General features: G+C 32.0%; 5 protein-coding genes across 12 annotated transcripts in view; 3 read left to right on the top strand and 2 right to left on the bottom strand.

Moving 5' to 3' along the window:
* Positions 1–294: 294 nt before the first annotated feature.
* Positions 295–4574, bottom strand: Alas (5-aminolevulinate synthase). 3 transcript variants are annotated; one of them, XM_066732722.1, is made up of 5 exons: positions 4302–4574; positions 3848–3899; positions 2726–2783; positions 818–2094; positions 295–742 (listed from the first exon to the last, which is right to left on the bottom strand). In XM_066732722.1, the coding sequence occupies exons 1-5, from the start codon at positions 4331–4333 to the stop codon at positions 491–493; spliced, it is 1671 nt and encodes a 556-aa protein (XP_066588819.1). In that variant the 5' UTR covers positions 4334–4574; the 3' UTR covers positions 295–490. The 3 variants fall into 3 exon arrangements, with proteins under 3 accessions (XP_066588819.1, XP_066588822.1, XP_066588820.1); XM_066732725.1 differs by having other exon boundaries at positions 4146–4569; XM_066732723.1 differs by lacking the exons at positions 3848–3899; positions 4302–4574 and adding an exon at positions 3044–3688.
* Positions 4575–4841: 267 nt separating this feature from the next.
* Positions 4842–7466, top strand: Mettl3 (methyltransferase like 3). Its single transcript, XM_066732726.1, has 5 exons — positions 4842–5156; positions 5270–5540; positions 5609–5810; positions 5897–6403; positions 6475–7466. Exons 2-5 carry the CDS (start codon positions 5381–5383, stop codon positions 7268–7270), a joined length of 1665 nt encoding a protein of 554 aa, XP_066588823.1. The 5' UTR covers positions 4842–5156; positions 5270–5380; the 3' UTR covers positions 7271–7466.
* Positions 7467–7607: 141 nt separating this feature from the next.
* Positions 7608–16248, bottom strand: part of LOC136776843 (rho guanine nucleotide exchange factor 3-like) — a 20384-nt gene continuing 11743 nt past the window's right edge. Inside the window, exons 2-6 of the mRNA XM_066732728.1 lie at positions 9787–10231; positions 9304–9552; positions 8870–9229; positions 8370–8798; positions 7608–8281 (exon numbers count right to left, since the gene is read on the bottom strand). Of these exons, the coding sequence (XP_066588825.1) occupies positions 7877–8281; positions 8370–8798; positions 8870–9229; positions 9304–9552; positions 9787–9852 (1509 nt within the window). The 5' untranslated portion in view covers positions 9853–10231 and the 3' untranslated portion in view covers positions 7608–7876. The remainder of the gene's footprint in view (positions 8282–8369; positions 8799–8869; positions 9230–9303; positions 9553–9786; positions 10232–16248) is intronic.
* LOC136776848 (RNA exonuclease 4) lies at positions 10122–12657 on the top strand. Of its 2 annotated transcripts, XM_066732738.1 has the most exons (4): positions 10122–10337; positions 10766–11003; positions 11461–11701; positions 11789–12657. In XM_066732738.1, exons 3-4 carry the CDS (start codon positions 11513–11515, stop codon positions 12359–12361), a joined length of 762 nt encoding a protein of 253 aa, XP_066588835.1. In that variant the 5' UTR covers positions 10122–10337; positions 10766–11003; positions 11461–11512; the 3' UTR covers positions 12362–12657. The 2 variants fall into 2 exon arrangements, with proteins under 2 accessions (XP_066588835.1, XP_066588834.1); XM_066732737.1 differs by lacking the exon at positions 10766–11003.
* On the top strand, positions 12852–15714 carry Fmo-1 (Flavin-containing monooxygenase 1). 5 transcript variants are annotated; one of them, XM_066732731.1, is made up of 8 exons: positions 12852–13050; positions 13426–13639; positions 13751–13889; positions 13993–14254; positions 14330–14433; positions 14533–14620; positions 14758–14921; positions 15113–15714. In XM_066732731.1, the coding sequence occupies exons 2-8, from the start codon at positions 13446–13448 to the stop codon at positions 15419–15421; spliced, it is 1260 nt and encodes a 419-aa protein (XP_066588828.1). In that variant the 5' UTR covers positions 12852–13050; positions 13426–13445; the 3' UTR covers positions 15422–15714. The 5 variants fall into 5 exon arrangements, with proteins under 5 accessions (XP_066588828.1, XP_066588827.1, XP_066588829.1 ...); XM_066732730.1 differs by having other exon boundaries at positions 12852–13238; XM_066732732.1 differs by having other exon boundaries at positions 12852–13367.

Raw genomic sequence — 16248 nt, 5'->3', positions numbered from 1 at the left:
ATATATATACATATATGTATCTATATCTGTGGGTAATTATATACATTATAAAATCTGTTTACATGAAAAGTATACAGAGGGGGATAAAGAGGGGTTCATTGAAACATTATATTTAATATAATTATATAAATATAAATAGATTAGATAATCTATTGAGATTTATATGTGTATTAATTTGCAAGATAACATTTTAAGACCATTGCTACATTATTCGGTTCTTATTTCATATTACATTGGCATTGTGGTATTTTTGTATACATTAATATAAATCAGATGTCATTTTCAATTTCATTATTATAGCTAAAAATATATTAGATTCTAGTAAAATATAACTTATGTAATAATATATATCTCGTTTGTTTTGTAGCTTTGTTTAGGTCAATTAAACAATTCAATTTTTCTTTTTTGACACCCATATAAATAAACATCTTTGTAAAGATAAATTATGTTTGCATAACATAGAATTGCTATCACTTATATTAAACGTTCATCAATGAACTAAAATTGCACGCATCATTTCATTCAGTTTAGACTCATCTTTTGGTACATCTAGGCGCTGGAATACATCTAAAGTGTCTTTAACAAATTGATTCATCATAATTTCAGTATGCTTAGGAGTTGGTGCTAATCGTAATTTTTCTTCCCCTTTTGCTACTGTTGGATAGTTTATGGCTTGAACGTAGTGACCTTTCTCTTTTAACAATGTATCTGCTATTTGAGAACACAGCAATGGATCTCCTATCTGTAAAGAAATTATGAACATTAAACAACATTAGCAGTTTTTAATTAAAAAATTTGTAATGAATAATTCACTCACTTTTATAGGAATGATATGTGAAGGTGACTCCTGAACAGGGAGACCAGCATCAGTAAGCATTGTTTTCATGTAGGCTACATTTTTCTGATGATTAGCTCTCAAAGATCTACCTTCGTTGGATGATAGAATTTCTATGGATGTTAAAGCTCCATAGAGCACCGTAGGTGGTAAAGAGGTTGTAAAAATAAACCCTGCTGCATAACTTCTAATCATATCTATTAATTTCGAAGAACTAACAATATAACCCCCCACATTTCCAAATGCTTTGCCAAGAGTACCAGATATAATGTCCATTTTGTCAAGTACCCATTCTTTCTCTCCAATTCCAGCACCATGGTATCCGTACAAGCCAACAGCATGAACTTCATCAACAAACGTTAAGGCACCATATTTATGGGCTACATCACATAATCGTTCCAATGGGCTTATATCACCAGTCATGGAATGTACAGTTTCAAATGCAACAATTTTTGGAATATTTTGATCAACTTTGCTAAGAAGTTCCTCTAGATGCTGAACATCATTATGTCGAAAGATATGCTTTGGCACACCACTGTTCCGTATACCTTGTATCATAGAGGCATGATTCCCAGCATCAGAAAAAATATGGCAATTGGGTAATAATTTAGCCAATGTAAATAATGTAGAGTCATTGGCAACAAAACAAGATGTAAATAATAAGCCAGCTTCTTTCTGGTGCAAAGAGGCTAATCTTTTCTCTAACATCTCATGACCCATGGAGTTGCCAGAAATATTTCTAGTACCACCTGCACCTGCTCCATACTTATCCAAGGCCTCACGAATGGACTCAATCACTGCTGGATGTCTGGACATACCTAGATAGTCATTGGAACACCAAACTGTAATTGGCTTTTCACCCCAAGAATACTCCATAGCAGATGGAAAATTCTCTGCTAATCTGTTTACTTTTTTAAATACCCTGTAAGAATGATCTTTCTTTTTTCGCATGATCTGTTCATGGAAAAAATCTTCATAAGGAAAATTATTCTCATCTTTATTCTTCTTGCTTTCCAGATTAATCACATCTTCTTCCATTTCATGACTGGCTTCCTTTATAGCATCATTTTCCTTTGACAAGAAGGGGCATTGGCTTGTTATTGCCTCAGGTATATTTTGTGATTCTGCTAGAGTACTTGACATCCTTGACATAACCGGGCAGTGCTGACGGTAATTGTTTATCACAGAAGTTCCGTAATTACGAACGTAATTCGCTGATAGTCGAGCTAAAAACGGGCACGGCATGTTTCTCAAGTGACCTGAAATTTATGATTACTATTTAGTGCCCATTTGGAAATCAATCCACCATTTGCATTTACCAAAGATAACTTTCAAGCTGGTCACGCGAGAAAGGGAACATGCACAGCAGTGAAAGTAATTAATTTATCGCTTGCTTCGATTCGTTAATTTTTCGATTTAACAAATTAAAATCTCACAAGAGAAGGAAAAAGTGCGTGACATTGACTGAAATTATTGTAAAATTTTCATAATTCTTTCCTAGTTTAACTGGAATTATGAAAATGTTATGACAGATTATTATTCGTTTCTTCGAATCAAGAATGATACAATTAATTTATAAGATGAAGAATTAATTAAGAATAATGATTCATGTGAAAAACTGATGTAACGATTTTTTTATAGATTGAAAAAAGCAAGTCATAATGCTTCAGTTTTTGCAAGTTCGAATATCGGAATATTTTTACGGGAAAAATGCATTAATGAAAAAATAATGAGGTGCAGCCATGCATGTGTGTGTGTGTTATGTGAGAGAATAGTAATGTTAAATAGGACAGTGACAAGACCCCGAAAGTCAAAAAAACGTAAGAAGAGAAAGCTAAAAATACCGGAAAGTAAATATTTACATAACCAGAAAAGGAATTCTGGAATTACCTCTTTTGATGCAGCTGAAAGGGCAGTTTCTTTTCTGATGGATGCACTGGCGAATAATCTAAAAATATAAGAAAAATAATCAAAGCTTGTCACTCTTAGATTCATTACAGGAATTGGGTCAAATTCTATTTCATTGAATTGGTTTATTTTATGTAATGAAAATGCGATATAGTTCAATGGGAGTTTAAATTATTCTAAATCTGGGTCAATATTTTAGTGAAAATGAAAACTAAAAAGTTACTAAAGACAAGTCCAGCTGAATCATGCACTTAATTTTGTAAGATTATCTTGAATTTTGACAATTTTCAAGATTTTTACCGTTTTAGTTAAATGAGCTTCCTAAGTACAATATTAATACAGGATTTTAAACGAGCTTTCAATATTTGCTCTTAAAGAAGCAGAACCAATATTGCTTGTTCAGTTAGCAGGAACGATAAAATTGCACGATCACCGACAAGGTTCTGCACCAAATTTGCACGCAACAACTATTGCTGACCAGCTGTTTGCAGTTGTTGTCACAGGATTAATTTAATCCTATTGCTCGCTTGCATCGCATCTTTAAACCTTCGGTTCCGTCAAGAGTGGGAGAAGGTAAAGGCGATGGAACCAGATGGAACGAAGTGGGAGAGGGAAAATGAATTAAATCGATTCGATAGGTCGACTCTCGCGACTTTTTGCAATTTAAAATACGCTTTTTAAACTCTACTGAGAAGGTTTGAAGGACTGATCGTTTCTTAAGCGTTACGTAAATTATATTGCCTTCGTTTTATGCATTAAAAACTGAAGCACATGAACTATCGAGACGAAACTAGAATATCATCACTGCTTTTAAAACGGATGCGAATTGTTCCATTTTCTTTAGCAAATATTCTGTTAAAGGAATAGAACGTTTTAATAAAAATGATTCAATTAAACCACGATAGAATGAACGATATTAATGTAATTAGCAGCGCGAGTAAGTTGATCGATAAATAAAAACCTCAATACTGTTTTTTTTAAATTTGAAGATTACTATTTTATACACTTCGTAATTAATTTTTTAACGTTTATTGCATGCTTTATTCCTGTACGACTATTAATTAAATAATATATTTTCATATTCACAAGAAATAATATACTTACTCGGTTGGAGCACGTAAACCAACTTTGTAAATTTGCTATTTTAGTCGAAAATCTGTCAATTAGGACAAAAGGGAGATATTATTGAAAATTTCTGTATAATTATAAGGCAAGTTACAAAATATTTATAATGTACCATAATGACGATAATTAAATAAGTATATTAATAGAAAATAAACACCATAAATGGACTTGAGTGATTATTTACCGATAATTTTTTTTTTATGAGCATTCATTGAGAGAAATAAATAAAGAATAGAGTAAAAGAAGTAATCTGCAAATTAATAAAAATTATTCTTACTATAGAGTTTAATGTGTATGGTGGTATTACCAAGATAATAACAAGAAGAAATTACAGAGGAATTTTATATATTTATTTAAATTACTATGAGTCAAGTGAAAAGGATTTGACACGTAATTCTAATGATGTTATTTCTTTTTTCTGCGTGTTCATCACCTCGAATGCAAATTGTCAACTACCAGCGTCATCAGAGAGCACGTCGTTTTATTAGTGGCACATGTATACGTCAATTAAACTCCCAACTCCCTACAAACATGCTTCTCCCCCTAGCTTTCAAACACATATGATTCTATTTAATTATAATATTCATCTTGCTATCTGGTTCGTTATAAATTACTTGCATATTTAGGTTCAAACATTTGTGAGAAATGCTATCTTATGCGATGTCTAGTGGATAAGCATGGCAAGCATGCAAATGGCATTGTGCATTGTGCAACCTGGTGCAACTAAACTTTTCTGTAGGTAGAGTAGAATGTGATGCCACCCCTCCTCCCCATGTTACCTTTACGATAGAGTACAAAGTAGTACCTGGTAGTACCTACAGAGGGAGCGTATAGCAAACCAGAAAAGCGAAGCCAAATTGGTAGGCAGTGGTAGGGGAAAAGAGATCAAACGCCATCTTGAGTTTCGATAGATACAACGGGTGCGTTCACGGAGACGCTATTTGTGCTACTGCCCAGTGCTGCCCAGTACAGTTCAATAGCGATATGTTGCAGTATGTATGTATGTATACACTGATATACATTGTTATACATACATACCGTATGTATGTTTGTATGTATGTATGTATGTACATGCTAGTGATAGTGAAGTGATATACAGCCGATAGTGAATTCTAGAACACGCCGCGGCTATTGTCATTTGTCATTGATAGCAGGTAATATGCTAGTTGGACAGGTTGGACTTGGTTGGACACTTGGACTTGGATCAGCTTGGCTTGGATGTTGGATGTTGGATCTGGTTTGATCAGTTGGATGATTTGGATCAATTGATCGAATTTAATGTCTTTGGGTTAGATAGGCGCAGTTTTTACCATCAATTTTGACTTTAACAGCTTTAATTACATTATGTAGCATACGAATAATTTAAATTTTATATCAATACAAATTTTTTTTTCTTTGTAGTGATGTAAGAAAGAATTTTCTTTCTAACCTGTTATTTCTATGTTTATCGGAGACTAAGGATGAATATAAAATATTAATCTTTATTTTTTATATAAAAAAAGTTTTAAAAACATGTCTGATGCTTTCGAAGAGATTCAAGCGATTAAGATTAAGCGTAATAGCTTACGTGAAAAATTGCAAAAAAGAAAACGAGAGAGACATGAATTGTTTACTTTAACTTCTTCAGTATCAACATCTTCCAATGTTCCTAATGAATCCTCGCAAATTGGGGGTAAGTATTTGTATGAAATCAAATTTCTTTTTATGCTAACAGAAATATTTTATAATTAACGTTTTTAGATACCTCACTTAAAAATTCTTCTAAATCTACTAGTACCGAATATGAGCAAGATGTGCTTTGCATATTACACGAATCTTTACCCAATCTTCCAATTACTTCAGCAGATTTGATAATTCAGCTAAGAAAAAATCTTAATGCTGATGTATCTGCAATGGATGTTCGTAACATTTTGGAAAAATTAGCTGCACAGGACATAGTTAAGTTAGTGAGTTTCTGTGGTACCATAGTTTTTATTAACTTCCAAAATACACATACTTTATAATAATTTATATGGTTATTATTTTTAGAATCAAAGAAGTTACGGAAAATGGAGTATTTGGATATACAGTGTTAGCATTTGCAGAAACCCAATCTTCCAATCAGATTCAATTGGATGAAACTAATAACACAGAAGGCATGGAAGTATCAACTTTAGAGGCAGCAGATGGTCCATCATCTGAAAAAATAGCACGTTTGGACAAAAGGAATACAGAGGACATAATGTCTTTAATTTTAATGCCTACCATCAGAGAAAAAGAGAATAAAAAAGTGGGAGAGCAAATTTTAGATCTTTTATCCAAACAAACTTCTAAAGAAAAATCTTTGGCAGAAAGATTTAGATCTCAAGGAGGAGCACAAGTAATGGAATTCTGTCCTCATGGAACGCGTGTTGATTGCGCAAAATTAAATGGAGGATCAGGTTTTGCAGAAAAATGCAAAAAGTTGCACTTTAAGAAAATAATACAGGTACATACGGATGAATCATTAGGAGATTGTAGTTTTCTTAATACTTGTTTTCATATGGACACGTGCAAGTGAGTATTTAATAATTAGTACATGTACAAAATGTACAGCACAACTGTATCGAAATATACGTTTCTTATAGGTATGTACATTACGAAGTTGATGGCCCTACAGCACAACCAAAGGAGCAAGTAGAAATTGAGAACGTTAATAGTGCTGCTGTAGCAACAGCAATAATTTTAGATGGGCAAACCAGTAGCAGTGCATCTTGTGGAAGTACAGCTAGCTGCGACCTAACTTTGTATCCGCCGCAATGGATACAGTGCGATTTACGCTACTTAGACATGACTGTTCTTGGTAAGTTTGCTGTAATTATGGCAGACCCGCCCTGGGATATCCACATGGAACTACCTTATGGTACAATGTCTGATGATGAAATGAGACAATTAGGAATACCAGCTTTGCAGGATGAAGGACTTTTGTTCCTTTGGGTTACTGGGAGGGCAATGGAACTAGGGAGGGAATGCCTTCAGTTATGGGGCTACGAAAGGGTTGACGAGATTATTTGGGTAAAAACTAATCAACTGCAAAGAATCATCAGAACAGGAAGGACAGGTCATTGGTTAAATCATGGAAAAGAACACTGTTTGGTTGGAATGAAAGGAAACCCACGTATTAATAGAGGGCTTGATAGCGACGTCATCGTTGCAGAAGTTCGGGCTACTAGCCACAAACCTGATGAAATTTATGGAATCATAGAGAGAATGAGTCCTGGCACAAGAAAGATTGAACTGTTTGGACGGCCCCATAATGTTCAACCAAATTGGATCACTTTGGGCAATCAAGTAGATGGTGTACATTTAATTGATCCACAACTTATAAGAGCATTTAAGAAACGCTATCCGGATGGAAATTCTATGAAACCTACCAAATCTTAAAAAGAAAAAGAAACTGAAAGTCTTGACGAACGCATGTAAAAAATAGAGTTCCCTAAAAACCTTCGTAATCGTTCAAAAAGCATTAGTCGAAAGAGATTTTACATGCACCAGTTAAGCAATAATTTACCATTTACACAATTTAAAAAAAAAATTGTATTTCTATAGTAAATACAGTCTTAATGAAATGTTAAATAGAGCCATTATGGAATCTTTTACGTTATGTATTATTCTAAATAAAAATTTATATAAGAAATTACTGTCCTAACTTGTCATAATTCTTGCTTTCCAGACACTCGGCGCTCGCTCTTATGAATATGAAGTTCTTGCAATTAAGTATTGACTAATGATTTTATATACTATGTTTGATATTTTCATTAGTACATAACATTTCTCACCCTGCATAAAATTTCTTTCAACTTAATATTTGAAAGTAGTGTGATCTTAAATTATTATACAGTTTTACGCGATACACAAATTTTTCCTTATTAAAATATTCCAAAATTATTATTTCGATTGTATACAAGTTGGACTGTTAATGTGTAATAATTCTGTAGTAAATCCATAGAGCAAATAATATAAAAAATAAATGATTCTCTCAGTCTTAGTCTATATCAGACCAACGCTATTTCTCTTTTGCTTTGTAAGGCTTTTTCTTATAGAGAAAGAAAAGTGTGTTTCGCATACGCTACCAGTAGATTTTCTTTTATTCTTATTCAATTTTGGCATCAAGACTTTTGCCTTGTTCTCCTTTTCATTGCCTTCATCACTGTTGTTATATTGACACTGCATCCTATTTATAGAATCTATCCAATGTCTCTTTCCATGACCATCTTCACATATTAATAAATGATCTCCAACTTTAAATCCATAGTTAGTTTCGTTTTTTCCTTTCGCATCAACGCAAATGTTTTCCCTTGAAATAACAGGAAAAGTTAAATTATATTTTTTGTAGATACGTCTCGTAGGCCTCGACAATACGAAACATGTGTCAAACAGGAAACATTGATATTTCTGAAAAAAAAAAATATATATATATATATATATAATTTCGTTAATTCTCTAATGATTTTTAAATTTATTTAAATATTAATTAACTTACAATTCCTCGAACATCTTTCAGTTGTCCTTCGGCATACAATGTACTTGCTTTTTCTATACATTTATTAGTGTCATGTTCAACTTTAACATTAATTTTTGATTGGGCTAGTTTACATTCTGCTTCTCCCATAGCAGTATCTATATGTTTTAATAGCTTAATTATGCAGTCATTTGCTTTTTTCAAAAATAATTGATCTGCATGATCTGTTGGAGTATATTTTAAAATTTCTTTTATCAATATAGGATATTTTACAATTCTTGATCTTGGTGCATCTAAGTAAGTCCACAAATCGGTAGAGCGTGGCAAATCAAGCTGCTTCTTCAAAAATAGTTGAAATCTCTTACTAGTAGAACGTTTTTCATCTAATATATGTCTTGCCCAGACTTGACTTCTGCATCTCTCTGAATAAGGCTCTTTTAGAAGTAAAATCTGAACAAAAGTAATGGATTATTAGACTGTTAAAATTTCAATAGATTACAGCCTCATTTAAAACATCTTACCCAATTACAAATAGTAGCACCAATGGAATGTGTAAAACCAGAAGAATCACGAATTGTTATTAATTTATCCCTTAATTTACTATGAATTTCAATAAGATGTGTGATATTACCAAAAAGAGTATGCATCTCATTTGAGGTAAATATACAAGTAGCCAAAAGTGGTTCATAGTAAAAATCTTTTAAAGTACATAAATCATTAAGCAGTACATTCTCTCCACAATATAATTCATATATTGCCTCCTGCCTTTTTATTTCATTACACCCTACTTGTTTATATAAATCATCCTTTGAAGTTATTTTGGCCACATCAAAGACCCAGCTCCGTAGTGTCAAAATACCAGTTTCATCCTTACTGTGATTCTTTCTAAAAAGTATATATTTCAATAAAGTTAATTATGAGTTACCTTTATTTATAGATATTTATAAATATTCACTTGCTTTTTCAATGAAACATCATTATTTGGCTCATCCTGCATTATAGATATATCCATTGGACTTGGCTGTATGCTAAATGACCTATGAAGACTATTTTCCAATTTATTGCCAGAAGAGGTAGAAGCAAAAATACTACTAGCTACTTCTGTGATTCTTCTTCTTTTTTTCTTTTTTCCTGTTTCAGAATCCATAGATATATCCATAGAACTTAGACTAATAGCATCACTTTTTGGACGTTTTCTAGATCTCTGTTTTAAATTTTCAAAAGAAAATAATTAAAAAAAAAAACAGTGATATTCATAATTTATGATCAATGGTCAAGCAATTACAAACTGGAAATATTTTATGACTGATGGAAAAATTAGAGGAGTTGAAAAATGTTTAAATAAAAATTTTTCTGAAAAGTATTATTTCTCTTGATATTTAAGGATCTTCAATGTCTGGAAAGGTTAAGTAATTGTTACTGAAAACTTTTTACATACCAGCCAAAACCTCTTGCGAGGTTCTGGAAAAACTTCTTTATTAACTGCATTGAACTCATTATCCATTTCTTTTTGTCTTAAATTGTTTTTTTTCCCTTTAATAAGAAAAACCAGGACTGTTCATTTTTAAATTAGTGTAAATCAATTATTATTGTTTTGCCGCTCTGGCAACTGGCAGTAAAACGTCTGAATGCCCTAAATCTTTTCAGATCTTTTTCGTCCACTTTTGTAAGTTCCGGGTGTTCTGTTCTGTTTACTATGATTGTTGGTCAGGCACGCCGGCAGTAAGACAACTATCAACTAAGACAAGCACCACAAGCACTCACTCAGCAGCAGCAGCAAGCAACAGCCTCACCTCAGGCCGGTCAGGGCGGTCAGAATCAGTTTGTGGTTATAAAAATGGCATGGTGGGCCCCGGTTAAACAAAAATTAAATCAGTTGAATCCTAAGAAAGAAAAAATGTTCTTTGTTTAATAACCTAAAGAAAAAATGACTTATTACTTAATTATTGCTGTCTGCATTCTCTTAGCGTATGCTTACGCATGGAAAAGGTAACATTATTTTTAACGAAGCATGCGGCAATATTTTAATTCATAGTATAGTAATATAGTATATATATACCGGCTTGAAAAATTTGTAAAAATCATTATTGATTTAAATCTTTAATGAGAGCGCCAGCTATGGCCAGCTATAGCTATGACCCGATGAAAATTTTCCTAATTGTCGTCTGCGTTATTCACGGATAAAGATTTTTTCTATTTGTAATCAATTGTAAATAATCGGCATTTTTCATTTTTATTGTACTAAATTTCCTCTTTTTTTTCTTTGTACACTCACACCGCATTAAACGAGCATATTTCAGGGAAGATAGAAATACAACAATTTTTGTGAATTATATTATAATAATCTCTGTTTTTAAAGTATTTTTACTCGGAATAGAATTGATTTGAGTTTATTGTTTGTTCGCTCCTCTTTTTAGGAAGCAGTACAATGCAGAACGAAGTGACTCAAATCAAGTGATTGGTATCAGTACTCAGACAACTTATAGTAGTCAGTAACGGCTTTTCATTCAGTTTAAACATTAAATTATTTTTGAATAATATTAAGGGAATGGGTATAATTGATTATTTTATCGATGAGAACCAGATTCAGAATTTTTTTTTCTTGAAATATTCTGTTTATTTTGAATTGTAATAAGAAGCATCAAATTATATTCTGTAAGTGTGCCGTATACTCTTAACCTAACATAATGAACATTCACTTTCAAATCTAACAGAAAGTTAGGTTACAAATTTAACCAAGAATTAAAAATTCAAAATTAATCAGGATTTAAACATTTCTATATACTTTATCTCTCTTAGCTTGATTGTTATTCGGTAAAGGGTTATTAACAGTTAATTACACGTAAATTATATCTATATGTATATATCCTTTGTCAATGATGGTATAAATTGAATCGCTTATAATTTTGAGGTTAGGGAAATTATTAGTAAGAAAATATTTAAAGGGAAAGTATATAATTTTTTATTTAACAAAGATGTATGGTATTGTGATATGTATATATATATATATGGATGTCATTAAATTCTGAGGATAACACTTTGATTTATCATATTTCTTTGCTGACAAAACATATACAAGATTTAAATCTATTAAGCTAATAATTTTTTATAGGGATACAGACAATGGAATTTTATGTTGTACCAGTAATTGTAAAGACTTAGAGATGACTGATATAACGAAGCATAATGACCAGTTTGCTACAACTACAAAAAGATGTTTATCTGGTAGTAATTGGAAAAATTTTAAGACTTCAACTACAATTAAAAAAAAGGAGAACAGTGATGAAAAATCTAAAATGAAAGGCAATATCAGGAATAGTAAAAGATCAAGAAAAACCAATGGTGTATCTGTAGTAAGTATAGATAAAGAAATATTGAATATATACAATCTCAGAATGTTTCACAGTTTTTTATTAATATTTCAATCATAAATTTTGCAGGGAAGAGAAGCTGTTAGTATGGAAATTTATAATACTCTTCCAGAAAAAATTAGAACATCAATAACAAAACAAATTGCATTAGATTGTGAAATGGTAGGAATTGGAGATGGTACAGACAGTATGATAGCAAGAGTTTCTATTGTAAATAGATATGGGCACTGTTTATATGACAAATATGTAAAGCCAAGAGAAAAAGTTAAAGACTACAGAACTGCGGTGAGTGGTATAAGACCACATCATTTAGAAAATGGAGAAGAATTCTCTGTAGTACAGAAAGAAGTTTCTGATATTTTAAAAGGACATATTTTGGTTGGGCATGCATTGAAACATGACCTGGATGTTTTGTTTCTATCACATCCATACCGTTCCTTAAGAGATACATCAAGATATAAACGTTTTCGCCAAATATGCAATGGGAGGACACCTAGCTTAAAAAGACTTGTACATGAACTGTTAGGAGAAGAAATACAGATTGGAGAACATAACTCCGTAGAAGATGCTAGAGCAGCAATGAAATTATATAGTTTGTTTAAAAACGAGTGGGAGTCAAGTATTTACTCTAAGGAGAGATAGCTTTGCTCAATTTGTTTGGAACTGTCAAAGTACAAGAAAACACTTCGAAGATTATTTATGAAAATGGCAAAAAATTCTTACTTATAGTACATAACATATTTTTATATCGCATTTAAGTATGAGAATTACAAAGAAATATTCAACTGTTAAATTTACGTGAAGGAAAAAAAGTCTAACTGATTTAATTTTGTGATTAATAAGATACGATAGCATATTCGGTTGTAAGACGATTTCACCATTAAATCATTATTAATTATTGTTTGTAAATTCGTTAATAAAGACATTCATTCCTTTGATTCGCAAAGTCATTTCAATAAATCAATTATAACGAACGAAATTAAATTCTTGTATGTCCACCGTTCATTTGAGAAACTCTAATCAATTCTATTTGCACTTAACGAGCTTTTCGGCTATTCTAATTTTAATTAACAAACTGCTAATTGCTCTTAATAATATTTGATGAGTATTTCATTTATTTTATAATTATAAATAGCAAGTAATTAGCAAAAGCGACTACAATGTCAATGCTAGATTAAGATCGATGATTGAATTGTTAGCAGAGAATTCAGGGTAATCAGGAATTAAAAGATTTCGGAATGGAGAAAAGCACCGATCTCGGTGAGATCGAAGGTCACATCTATCTATTATCACCGATTCTTGCTTCAAACCTCTTCTGTCTCACATTTATGGTAAACATCACAGGCCTCGCTATCGTATCAGTTATATTTCAAATGACACGTTGCTCTCTGTAAATTAAGCACGTCCACCAGACACTATTTATTGGCTGATGCATCGTCATTGCTGATAGTTCTCTAAAAAAATTCACTCAAGTTTCTTCGATATACAAAATTGATCATAAGCTGTAGTGTGATAGAAGGTAGTAATTATGTAATTGAATATAATTTTTTTTAATGTGTTCTGCGTTTGTGATAAATAGTGCTTATGATATACAAAATTAACAAGATGGAAAAACTGAGTTATCATTTCTGCTTTTTCTGTTAAAGAGGTGTTGTAATTATTATAGTTGATAGAACTCAATGTTTACACTATATATTTGTGTGCAGGATTGGAAAAAAATTAGAAAATGAAAATTGCTGTAATCGGTGCTGGTGCAGCAGGCTTAGCGGCCGTTAAGCATTGTATTACAAGGGAACCATCTGATGAAGTAATATGTTATGAAAAAATTGATCAAATTGGAGGTACTTGGGTATATAATGAAGAAGTTGGTAAAGATCGTTTTGGTTTACCTATACATAGTAGTATGTATAAAAGTTTAAGGTATATTTTTTAATTTTTATTATTGTGTAAGTTTGTTTATGTTTAACATAAAAGAGAGTAGATCAAGATTATGTGAATTTAATTTAAGGAATTTGTAAAATATCTTTCCAGAACAAATCTTCCTAAAGAAGTGATGGGTTATCCAGATTATCCAATTCCTGATAATGCAAAAAGCTATTTGTCAAGGACAGAGATACTTGAATTTCTTAACTCTTACTGCAATAAATTCGGCATTCGAACAAAAATACGAGTGTGTATACCTAGTATAATAATTTGAATGAATATATAATTAAATAATAGAAGATTAAATCAATAGTAACCATTTCAAATAATGTTTATTCGATTGTCTTCAGTTCCTTCATAATGTGGAGTTGGTTGAACCGATTAACGGAGACCGGAAATGGAGCTTGAGAGTGAAAGATTTGAGTAAAAACGAGATGATTAACGAAACCTTCGATGCTGTTATGGTATGCAATGGACATTATTTCCAGCCAAACATTCCCAGCATAAAAGGGCAAAAGATTTTCCAAGGAGAACAGTTGCACAGTCATGATTATAGAATTCCTGATATTTTTCAAGATAAAATCGTGGTGGTCTTAGGAGCGGGACCTTCCGGTTAGTAAATCAATTAAATAATTTATTAAAAATGAAGTGTGTAAACTGTAGCAGACAATCATTCAAACTGTATAGGGATGGACCTAGCCCTGGAAATATCTGCTAAAGCAAAACGTGTAATTTTAAGCCATCACTTGAAAGAAACCATATTAACACAATTTCCGGTCAACGTTGTTCAGGTAATCATTCGAAAATATCTCAAATAAAACAGTATTTAGTTTTTTATAACGATAATGAAGATGTAAATTTGAATAAGCTTTATTATCAAACATTAATAGAAGTCGGATGTTAAAGAATTGAAAGAAAGGGAAGTTATATTTTCTGATGGTACCAAAGAGGATATAGATGTAATTTTTTACTGCACAGGTAATTCAGTTTGTATTTTATATAAATAATTATCCTCTCTCTCTCTCTCTCTCTCTCTCATATAATAGAATAATTACGTTACTTATGGTATACTGCGTTTTAATTGACATTTTTAAACCTTCGTTTTTCTCGTTAAGGATATCAATACAGTTTTCCTTTTTTGGCTGAAAGCTGTGGGATTCGCGTCGATTCGAATATGGTAACCCCATTATGGAAACACTTGGTTTCCATAAATAATCCAACACTCGCTCTAATTGGATTGCCATTTTATGTTTGTGCCTTCAGCATGTTTGATTTACAGGTAACTGTCAGTATTAAATTTCCACTTACATATATAAAAATAAATATGGGTAAAAAAGATTATAAAAAGTATTCATAAAATGTAGAATTATTGAAAGATTCTATAGATTGAGATTCATTTATTTATTGATTCTTCCATAAAGAATATGGACAATCGCTAATTATTTACATAAATTGTTGTAATTTTTGTAGGTAAGATTTGTTCTACGTTTCTGGCACGGAGAAAAAACTTTTCCATCAAAGGAAGAAATGCTACAGGAAGAAGCCAAAGAACTAAAAAAATGTGTTGTTAAGGGCTTCGCAAATCGACACTTTCACATGATGGGTCCCGCGCAAGGTCATTACTACGATGACCTAGCAAACACTGCTGGAATAATACCTCTACCTCCTGTTCTCACAAAATTGCACAACGAAAGCAGTATGCGTTTTATGGACGATTTAGTTCACTATCGAGAAGACAAATATAAAATTATTGATAACTACAACTTTGTACAGCTCTAACAACTCGTTTTTTCACTAATCAATTGCATATAAAAATGTACATTAATTCCTGATTGTAACATAATGGTTCTTCTCAACATAATTGCAGTCTATAAAGCATAACTTATAAATCTCCATGTTAATTATTATTCTGATAATAACATAATGTGCCTGATCTTAAGAAATCATGAACAAACAGTCAGTTTTTACATTTTAGATTAAACAATCTTTTATATACTGATGTTATGTAAAAATAATACATCAATAACGTCGAGAATCATTGCTTTTAATTGTTATTTCATCAATATCTTGTTAATTATGTAATTACAAACATGTCTCTTTTTAGCAAAAATGTTGTTAACCCTTTGCGGACAAGAGGCGACTCTTAGTCGCCATTTATCGGGGAGTAATAAGTTTTGTCGTCCGCAAAGGGTTAATGACGCGAAGAACAATTACGAAAGATTCAGCTGAAATACATAATTTACTTCTTTTTAATATTTGAAATTGGCGGGTATTAAATATCAATCGACCAGAACAACCAACCAAGAGCAAGAGACTCAGAAAACTTTCTCGTCTTACTCTAGTCTCTGGCCTGCTCTGACTTTTGCTGCGTCGGGCGTCCGCTGTGTCTAATGACACATCCAGACACATCTACTGTCGGCAATGTAGCATAGTACTTCCTTTAATTTTTTAACATGTCCAATTGTCCAAGTCCAATCCAGTCCAATAATTGTGCATTTCAACTGTGGTCAGTTAGTCACATGATTCATATGAGGTACTTTTTTTGCCCATTTTTTATCCTTCCTTCCATATACCAGACGTAACAAAAACATGTCGTCGGGACGTCC

The sequence above is a fragment of the Prorops nasuta genome, unplaced genomic scaffold, assembly GCF_024137725.1.
Source record: "Prorops nasuta isolate Cenicafe-Biocafe unplaced genomic scaffold, Cenicafe_Pnas_1.2 PNAS00010, whole genome shotgun sequence".
NCBI lineage: Eukaryota > Metazoa > Arthropoda > Insecta > Hymenoptera > Bethylidae > Prorops > Prorops nasuta.
This window is presented reverse-complemented; position numbering and strand designations above follow the sequence as displayed.